Here is a 10,883-nt window from a genome sequence, read left to right as displayed (position 1 = left end):
ATGAACCCATAAGGCAAAAACATTACATGTCATAAGAATCCAAGCTAAAAACCCTGAGTTAGAGAAAAAGCAGCGCTTCTCCTCTTGCTCAAAATTGAAGGATATTATGGAAAAGAATATTCAAATAATTGAATAAATAATTATATTATTCATTAGCTTCATATATCGGCCCAGCCACGAAAATTTCCACTCTTAAACCACGTCATTCGTGTCATAGGGTTCTGGTGAGGTGAACTACCTTAATCTTCAACAAATCCAACCTTCTTATCAATAACTGTAGGTTGTATTTAAATATAAGAAAATGTGAATTTATTATAATCTGACATGGACTTGAAAATTGAAAGACAAATAAAAGGAATTAAAAGTGCTGTGTGGCAGAATGAACAGAATTAAATAGTGAGAGGCGTCACCAACCAAAATTTGTGAGGGGAGGGATGGCACAGACTTTTACTGATAGATGTTGGAATTTCAGTTATATCATAGTCACACCACTGTGAATGGTCTGCACCGCACTTCAGCCAATTTTAGCCAATGACACCTGGTATTCGCCATCCCTCCTCTTCTGAAAATAGTCCGTAGCATTTATTTTGGCAGCTTTGATAAACTTCGACATAAAATGAGTTCCCATAGGAAATTAATGGCTCCATTGAAGATTCCTGGAAAAGAAAAATAGGTTCAAAGAACTTAACTGCACCAAATAGGCCTGTGCTCACTTTTCGCCCATTTCAATTAGAAATCTCATTGCATGCACAGAGTGTGTTTTGATCAACTCAATTTTCCCCTTATAATTACCTGAAATGTCCACCTTCATGCCCTTAGCCTTAATAGTAATGAGAGTCATAATAGTAGTAGTAGTAAGAGTAGCAGTATACACATATTGTCATTTGGCCAGCTGATTGTCCCCCTCATCATGCCCGGGAAGCTTCAAATTAATGCACTGAGCCGTTCCCAAGATGCTGCTGATACACCCTTTTGGCAAAGGGTATGCACATAGTGTGGTATGATATAGTTCAACTTCCCCTTCAACCTTTCCTTAAATATTCACCTTAATATCCTCAGCCTTAGTAGCAGTCGCATTAGAAGTAGTAACTGTGGCAGCAATAGTAGTAGTGTTGGCGGTGGTAGTAGTAGTAGTAGCAGCGGTTGTAGTAGTAGTAGTTTCAGCGTTTCAGCACATATTGTCATTTGGTCATTTAATCACTCCTTTATAATTCTCTGAAATTTACAACTTAATACCCGAAACCATTCCAGAGATACGCCCTTTTGACAACCTGGAGGCACATAGTGTTTTTGATTTAGTTCAGCACTCTTGTCAACATTCCCTGAAAGCTTCCTCTTAATGCCCTTTGCCTTTTTGGGCACTAAATGTCAAATCTGCACCCCTTTCCCAATAACAAATACTATATGTGAGCAATGGACAGGAGGTTTGCCATCTCCGAAGGGATTCTCCTTGGACCTTTCAACTATGCTAAACAAGATAGCTATCTCAAAATTTTGACTGGATGTTTTTCGGGAAAAAAGATGCATGGGATGAGGGCTCGTTGCCCTTCAATCACTCTCTGACTCTTATAATATTTCCAAATCAGCACCACCATCTGGATTATTTCCCGTTAGTCTCTCTTCTCCTCACCATCATCATTGGTTAGTGATATAGGACTATTTCATGTCACTAACTCTTTTTGCGCGTACCACATAAAATTAATCTTTATTTAAAGTAACCTACACATTTGTTTTCTAACTAAATTTTTACGAATAAGATTAATCGAATTAACAATTATCATTTCTGAATAAGGCTTCAAATGGTAATTCTTTCTCATTTGAGTTCTTTTTTCAAAAGGTGTTTTCAAATTTTCGGTTACTATGGGCTAGAATTTGTTTTTTATTAGGTTAGATCTGAGGCCGCAACCATGATATGTTTTTCTCTGTATTATTTGCTTTAGTGTAAGCGTTTACTGTCAGCATTTTGTAGTTATTAATGATAGTGGTGAATTATTCAAAGGACTGAACTCGTCAAGTGCGAATTGTTGACACACTGAGTACAGCTTAAAACGAAAATAAGAATCACTAAAATGAAGATTTCTTTTTGAAAGGCTCTTTTTACTTTCATGGGAGAAGACACATGTCGGAACAAATTCGTCAGGGTTGACTTTAGGCAAGGTCAGTGTCACTTGGGGCTTATTTTGCCCCCTGTTTTTCCGTTGCTATGAACTGAACTATTACGATGTGCCTTTAAAATTCATGAAACGGTGGCATGTTGTATCATGACAATGATACAACAATAAAATGATAAAACATAATGAATATTAAAGGCAAACATTTTGCTCTATGCTAGATGTATTAACAAAAATCCAGATAAAAAAAAATAAGAAAAAAAAACCGACAAACTCACTCTTGGCAAGATCAGCACCATTTAAAGTGCCAAGAAAAAAAAATGCCCCCCTGGGCCCATCTTAGGTCTAAGCTGCTCATACATGAAAACCATGATTTTGTAAGATTTTTCTTTTGACTGTTACAAAATTGCGAAATTTTTCAGGGAATTACAACAACATTTTCGTCAGTATTGCCACGTTGAGCCACGAAAATCGATAATCAATATTAATACGTTAAATTTGACGATTCTCTTCGTCCGTATAGATTCAAACATAAACAATACGTTGACTGCCAAAGACAATTCCCAATTTTGTTAATTTTTTAAAATATATTTGGTTGTGTAAATGTCCACTTAACCAATTCAAATGGTCCGATTTTAATTTCGCTGTTCTTGGTACTTTGAGGATTAGTTCGTTACTACCAGCAAAATAATATCCAAAATTAGTCAAGATATCAAATTATTCAAGAGATTTCTGATGAGAGCAATAAGGGCTCAAGCTCCGAGCCCCCTTGCACCAATCCGATTAATTTCATCTATAACCCTACAATGTAAGAAGGATTTGCGCATACATAAAAATGGTTGGATTTTTATACTTACCAACGGTTATATAAATTCCTCCAATAATACTAGATAATCTGACTAGGAACATTGCAAAGTATTCTCCATCGTCCTCGATGCGAACTCGCATAGCACTAAAATCATACTTGAAATAAATTCCTTGCATTTCTCCCTTCTTAACGGGTCGGGCATAATCTCTAACTGAATACTGTTGGGTTTTCCGTCTTGAGTATGACGTCTGTATATCTGTTGGCACAACTTGAAGCCAGTATTGATACTTGAGAGGCACTGTAATTTGAACAAATAAAAATAGGGAAAAACCCCGAAAAAGAAGGTAAGACAGAACTAACACTTGACGAAAGTACTGATATAGCTTCTTTATGGTTCCCTCTGAAACAAGTGATTTCGCAATAAGTCCCCAGCTGTAACTTACACCAAAAGGACCATACCTTTCAATCATTGGTAGATTTATTAGCCTCGGATTTGTCCATTCACCTAGCCAGAATTATTATATCAGTTGGAATTTTTTTCTTTTTTTTTTTGGTTAAAAACATGGAAAATTATCCTTATTTCAAAATTTTTCAACTTTTAACGTATTTTCTATTAAAAAGTCATGTTCACTGAATTTCAAAAATGTAGTCAGGTATACAGATAGAACTGAATACCAGCTATAGATTGATAGCAAAATGATAACGCTATCATACTAAAATAAAAAAAATTAACATGTTGATACATCATGCTAGATGTATTAACAAAAATCCAGATAAAAATAAAGAAGAAAATACACAATAAAAACTTCGACAAAACTCACTATTGTCAAGATCAACACCACTTAAAATACCAGATACAAGTTTTTTAGCGGACCCCCTCCCCCCCCGCCTTCTAGACCCATTTTAGGTCTACTCATACATGAAAACCGTTATTCTCAAACAACTTGACAAAATTTACTGTTTCAAAACTACGAAGGTTTTAGAAAAGTACAACATTTTCGTCAGTGTTTCCACTTTGAGCCATAAAAATAAATAGTCAAGACTAATTCGTCAAATTTGTCAATGCTCTTCGTCCGTAGAAATTCAAACATAAACAATATCTTGATTTCCAAAGACAACTACACCTTCAAAGGTAAGCTACATCTTCTGAAGCCTTTTGGTGCCACGCTTTTTTTCTATATAGATAGAACTTACCAGCTATATATTGATATCAAAATTCCCGTCTTTCGTTGATGTAGCAAAACCATAGGAGAGAAGAAGTAAAAACACTGCTCACGGAGCATAAACCTTAAACTTATTCGCGGATTTGTGATAAGTAATAATCGGGACAAAAGGGAACTAATAAAGCAAATAGCCAATAAAATATAAATTATGAGAAAGAGTAAAAACAAAATCAAACCCAAAATAAACCTTTGAGTAATTTGTAGTTTCGTACTTAATGTAAAACCTAAATCCGTTTTTAAATGCATAAGTTCACTTAAAATACACAGTAATGAATGCACTTAAAATACATAGCACTCATATTAAAATAAAATTTTAATAGAACATTTACAAATTTCACTCAGGGACGAATTAACAAATTTTCTCCAAGGAGGGGGGGGGGAGGAGATGCGAACTTTATATTTTTCAGCATTCCTTTTGTCAACAATGACAATTGGCAATAACAGCTACCAAAATATTTAGTTTTTATGTAGGATTTATAAGAATTTTCGTAACAAGTTATACCCCGCGTGGAGGCGGAGGATGAGGCTCCGCCTATCTTTACCTCTGATTACACTTAAATACTTTTTATACGGAATACTGATGCGAACTTTATATTTTTCAGCATTCCTTTTGTCAACAATTACAATTGGCAATAACAGCTACCAAAATATTTAGTTTTCATGTAGGATTTATACGAATTTTCATAACAAGTTATACCCCGCGTGGAGGCAGAGGATGAGGCTCCACCTATCTTTACCTCTGATTACACTTAAATACTTTTTATACGGAATACTTGACCCAAACAAACTAATGTGATGTTTCCCAATTTTTATCAGGTTATTGGTAAATATACTAAAATAATTTCTTGGAATACTTGCGCTCCAACATTGATACTGTGTTAGTTATTTGGAAAATAAAAGTATGTAATTTAACTCTAGTAAGGCAACAATAAATAGACAAAGTTCACCTTCCTAGACTTGGAAGTTAGGTCAAATGACGCTGGGCTAGTGTTAAATCTTAGAATAAAAAAAAAAAAACAGAACTTAAAAAAACTCAGAAGGAACGACCGACAATGGTCTTTGATATATTATACGTGTCTATTTTACTGTTAGAAAAAATATCCTTTTTTTCTTTTCACTTCTTTTATCCAGAGCTATTTGGTTTCTGCTTACGTGCTAGGCTATAGATAATTTTCCTAAGTTCACTTTGAAATGGACAGTCCAATTAACTTCTACAGAACTATTTAGTACAGAACTATTCTATATCTCTTTTCGGTCCTTTTTGTCTTTTCATCAGTCGTTTGTGTCATTTCTTATCCTTTTCTTGTAATTTCTATTTTTATAGAATATCCTTTATTGTGAAGATGGAACTAGCAGTGAAAACCTTCTCGTGGTGCCCCTGAGAGTAGTAGTAAGGACAAATAAACGCCTACTACTGCAAATTCAAATTATTGCCCGCCCGTTGGCCGTCTTGACCAGTGTCTGGCCACTAGGCAGCGTATTCTGAGGGATACTCTGCCAAAACTGGATGGAGTGAAGTCCGTAATTGCTCGCTAAGATCATGTCTGAGGGGGGGGGGGTCAATCCGCTTGGACGTATGAAGCGCCAAACGTGACGCAAGAAATGATCCCTTGAGGAGCAATGGGAGGTGTAAGAAAGGCGTTCTCTTGTTAGTAATGGTTCTAAGGATCAATGCCGCCTGGTCTCCATAGCTGGCGCGTGGTGGATAACTCCCTTCTCTTTTACGAACAACTACCTGCCGAAGCTGGCGGATTGAGGTCATCAGGATGGGGAAAAGCAATGATGGACACCTTGACACTAACAAGAAAGGCTCTTATAGGAAGGAAAAAATAGATAGGAAAGCCTTACCTCGAAACCCCACGCCCGAGGAGGCACAAATAGCCCAGTGGCTATTGCTGCTATTTTTTGTGTGGAGGTGGGTGATAACAGACCTTTTTGGCATGAGCATCGACTCAATTTTGTGAGTCCGCCTATAATAACAGAATAATGGTTTTGACATAAAAAATAAATATTAGACTTCCTCAAATTCGTTTCTAAAAGACAGAAACCAAAGACTGGGGTTCTAGGTATAAGCCATTTATACTGAACAGCAGTGGGAACCTCAGTGTTAAAACATGAACTTCGCTAGGAAAGATACTTGAGCTATTAGGGAAAGTCCACGATAGGATTTCTGGGATTTTAGTTTTTTGGCAAACTAATCCAATAAATGATAAGTTCATTTAAGGGGACATTTCCGATGCTTACTCATAAGGAAACAATAAACTTCGTCGATCTTCGCTATATCGATTTTCAAATGCTAGCTATGAAAGTTTCAAAAAGCTATATTTACGACTTACTTCACAATTTCAACATTAGTTTGAGTAATACTTAATAGGAAGTCTTTAAAAAATTCTGGTTTTCAAAAGACCTCTAAGAAGTCTTTTTAATCCCTTATTCTCTGGAAATGCCAAACAAGTTCCTCTACTTACTCTCATCTATTTGCTCTTCACCTTCGAGTGGTTGTACAATCCCTTTAGCTCCAGGACCAAAGGAAAACTTCTCAACTCGATGAGAAAAATTTCCACGAAAATCCTGCATTATATGCCCAACGTGAATATGCACACCTGGTATGGGTAAAACTTTTCCTTGAGTGATATGAAAGTTTCCAGCTACTTTATTCAAGGTCAAAGTTCCGTGGTACCTACACGCATCCTTTGGCTTATTTGGGATATCAACCCTAAAAGGAAAAGTGCTTGTGCAACAGTAAACAACTTCTCAGACCACAATGGGTAAGTAGGACAATGAGGAAAAACGAAGTAATTCACAATGGTTGTGAATTACATCGTTTTTCTTTGTTCATTTACGTTTTCTCGTGTTGAGTACACCATTCTCGAAAATATGTATATGAGGGGAAGAATCAGAATATATAAATCTTATACAAAACTAGGCCAAAGCAATTTTTGCATTCTTTTTTTCTTTATTCTTTTTTTTTATTTAAGCAAACCTTATGGATTTTCATGATTGACGTTGCCACATTTATTTATTTTTTCATCTATACTTTGCGGCCTGTTAGGGAAAAAATTATTGTGACAAATAGCTAGAATTAGCATAGACCACGATACATAGATTCCTTCTTTTTTGTGATGTGAAGATTTCCATCCTTTATTGATGCCCTTAAAAACATTTGCATACATATGTGCGTAATAAGGTATTTCACAGATGTAATCTGTGAAATTATGTAAATATGAGGTACACCTTTGGGTTTAAGACACGACCATCTACAGACATCACAAAAATTCTCCACTTGCGGTTTAAACAAATACTCCTACTGTTCAAGTGACATATTTAATATTGATTCATACAAATCCCCATTGTAGTACAGTTTTTGTAGGCATGAATATAAAATGAATTGGAGGTAATAGGGTTGAGATTGCTTGTGCAGGATATTAAGTGTTGTTGATGGAAGAGCATTGCCAAGCGTGGAAAATCACGTATTGAACAAGATGGGCCTGGGACTTCACAAAGCCTCCATTTAACAGGAGTTCCAAGGGTTTTCCTGCTGTCCAGTTCTAAACCAGCTTAAGCGCTTTGTGCAGCATTGAGAAGAAGTATTAGTCCCCGAATTGCACTTGTAGAACCCATGCCTTTTCTTGAGGTCATAACAATTCCAATCACTTGAATGATACGAAAATTGTGACTTGGGACTTTACAAGGTTAAAAAACAGCTGTCGTATTGATATTTTGACAGAGGAATTCAATGGTGTCGCTGATTCTTTAGCTGACTGAAATTAGAAGTCATCTTCAAAGGAAAGCTACCCACCCTTAAGCTGTTTGGGGCCGTAGTTTTTATCTCCCTTTTAGCTGATTTTTCACCCACTTTTGTTTTTTGGAATTTGGTGCCCACTACTACCAAAACTACAGACGGAGGTATTCTTCATTAGAAAATGAATTCAGGCTTTTCTTCCTTATTCAGGATTTTCTTCCCCTAACACTTCATATTATTCTGTTTTAAACTTGGCTAACATAATCTATGATGTCTTCTTCCCCTTCCCCTCGTCCTTACTGACCATGATAGCAAACTATTCTATGGATTAGATCTCTTAGAGTATATTTTCAAGCCATATAAACTGCTCTTTCAAGGTACATATATAGAGTTGGGTTGAAAACCTTGGTGCCTTGTTCTTAAATCATCGAACACTAATTATTCAAGAAATCACGCAGATATATTTGGTAGCATACGTATGAGATGAACCAACCAGAGTGGAGTACCCTTATGTTTACAATATTAACCCTTGCTTGTATCGGCGTTTTCATAACCTTTTTTACTTGGCAAATTAGTAAGAGATGGAGACATGTCAAACTAGTAAGGGATGGCTAACTGGCAAACTATTAAGAGATGGAGGCAACAAGTTTCTAGACTGAACTAAAGATTAAACAAAGAGAGAACAAAAAACTTCAGGGAAGCTAAGGAAAAGAACATGGTCTCTGCCAGAACTCAGATGCCCCTAATCTCTCCACTAGGGACGAAAAATTTACTAAAGTACGACATTTATAATATTCTCGAGAAATATTATATGTCTGGCAAAAGCTTACTTCTTTCATAAATGTATCCCCATAGAAATTTTTTTTAAGACTTACAGGCTCCTTAAAAACCCCTAAACCAATTGGCTGTGAAGAATTTGCTGGTGAGCAGGTATAGTTCAGTCGCCAGATGTGCCAGCTAAGTTGGCAGGAGGCTGATGGTTCAACTTCCAGCAATGACAGATATTAAACAGTTACATTATTACTTTAACTACTAGCTGTAGAATTATGATGAGGATGGTAGTTGCGATATGGAGATGGAGACATTAGAATAGAACAGATATCGTGTTTGACTACCTTATTCTTGGCTACACAAAAGAATCAAGAATCAAATTCAAATCAAAAGTATCAATCAAAGAATCAAGAATCAAATTTTTAATTTAAACGAGTGCTCACCCAATATTCTACAACCATTCGTAGGAATCGTCATCTCCAACACATGCGATAGCACAGTAAAAGGTTTTCATGATTCTAATTTTTTTATAATATAGATTTTTTTTAATCATGATGGATCGTTCGCCACATTACTAATAAAATATAAATCCCCTTCCCGGTCAGTGGCGCCAGTTTGGGAGGGGGCATTCACCCCTCCTCTATTTCGCCTTCATCTCCCCAGGCATTTAAAAATAACGTTATTTTTTATATTTCCATTGAAAAATATCCTTTCTTTTGTATTTCCATAGGAAAAAAACGAACACAAAAAAAAATCCCCCTTTAGATTTTAAAATATATTTTTTGCCCTCCCCTATCCCTCCCCAACATTGACACTAATTGGCTCCACTATCCATTTCATTCATAATGAAGGAAATATTTACTAATTTACAAATACACTTATGTTTTACCTTGCAGGCATACCAGAGAAAAAATAGGCATAGTCAGATTTCCATATCTGATGTTTCAATGTGTGATACTCATCACTTAGATAACGGTTTGTTCTTCGCAATGTATCGAAGTGCATTCTTTGACGATAATCAAGGTCAAACCAAGTTTCTTCTTCATGGAGTCGTCCAAACAAAATAGCAGACTGGTCCGTAGTGTCTACCACATCTGCACCCAAAACTGAAAGACGAGAATACCTAAAACTGTGTATATATGATAAGGATCTATAACCAATAGCAACACCTCACTACAGCACTAAGGCACCTGAGACCAACACAGTTGGATACGCTCTTCCTCCATCCCTCACTCTATTAATTCTTCCCTTCGAATCAGCTTAGGCATACAGAAAGGATCTGAAAAGAGGAGTCTTACTTTTTGTATGCCTAGTAGAAGCAAAACTACCCAAATTTTTTGGGGGAGGAGGAATTTTTTGGAGGAGGGGGGAGGAATGGGGCAACTAATTTCACTATCTGGCTGGTCATTTTAGCGACATTTTGAGCTGACCAAATTGAGCAATCTCAGTCATTATAGCTGAGCATTATATACATAAGAATATATCCTAGGATATGGGGAGCTTCAGATCAACTGAGGATATGCAGGTCACCCCCTTTCCTCTTCCTCAACATCATCAACGTTTTAGACAAACTGTAGTAAAATCGCAGCGCTTCACCCAGTGATTTAATGATCTCAATTCTGGGAAAGAGGAAGGAGGGAGTGATGTCCTCATCCTCCTTCATTGCTTGACTACTTGATCCTCTTTATATGCTTTATATAGGATATACTTTTACTGAATTTACCAACTTAATTCTATTTCAATCTAACTAAAGGTGTTTCACATTACGTAAAGAATTTAAAGCATTAAAAAGTTTACATGTAATTGGCTTAGTTTATATCTTAGAGTCTTTCTTGCCTCCATAGACACATAGGACATCGAAAATGAGTACCATATCTAGTCTTATCACCGTCTTGTTACCATATCCCCAATCGGGTAGCCGGAATGTTGTAGGAATGGAGTGGTTTGACTCTCATACACAAAAGCAAGATGGTTCCAGGACAAACATTCCTCCTTAATCCTGATGGATGCCACTGAAGAAATTTATCAGGGGTTTATTAAAATAATGTCTGTAAGGCATGGCCTCAGTTTTGACATCAACATTGTCAGATAAAATTTATGCGAGACTAGCTTACCTGTCGTGCGTTGCTGCGATTTTTTCACGATGGGATGTTACCAGTCAAATGCTGCAATCTTAAAAGAAAAGAAATTCAAGCGAAAACCCCCACAAGGAAAATTCTTCACTACGA

At 36.4% G+C, this 10,883-nt stretch overlaps 1 protein-coding gene across 1 annotated transcript in view; it reads right to left on the bottom strand.

Annotated features, from left to right (window-relative positions):
- Nucleotides 1-281: 281 nt before the first annotated feature.
- The window catches only part of LOC136031564 (endoplasmic reticulum-Golgi intermediate compartment protein 2-like), a 14,404-nt gene continuing 3,802 nt past the window's right edge, over nucleotides 282-10,883 (bottom strand). Inside the window, exons 3-6 of the mRNA XM_065711233.1 lie at nucleotides 9,545-9,778; nucleotides 6,611-6,858; nucleotides 2,969-3,217; nucleotides 282-656 (exon numbers count right to left, since the gene is read on the bottom strand). Coding sequence (XP_065567305.1) covers nucleotides 583-656; nucleotides 2,969-3,217; nucleotides 6,611-6,858; nucleotides 9,545-9,778 — 805 coding nt within the window. The 3' untranslated portion in view covers nucleotides 282-582. The remainder of the gene's footprint in view (nucleotides 657-2,968; nucleotides 3,218-6,610; nucleotides 6,859-9,544; nucleotides 9,779-10,883) is intronic.

Source organism: Artemia franciscana, chromosome 9, assembly GCF_032884065.1.
Source record: "Artemia franciscana chromosome 9, ASM3288406v1, whole genome shotgun sequence".
Taxonomy (NCBI): domain Eukaryota; kingdom Metazoa; phylum Arthropoda; class Branchiopoda; order Anostraca; family Artemiidae; genus Artemia; species Artemia franciscana.
The sequence above is the reverse complement of the archived record's forward strand: the minus strand, read 5'-3'. Positions and strand labels throughout refer to the sequence as shown.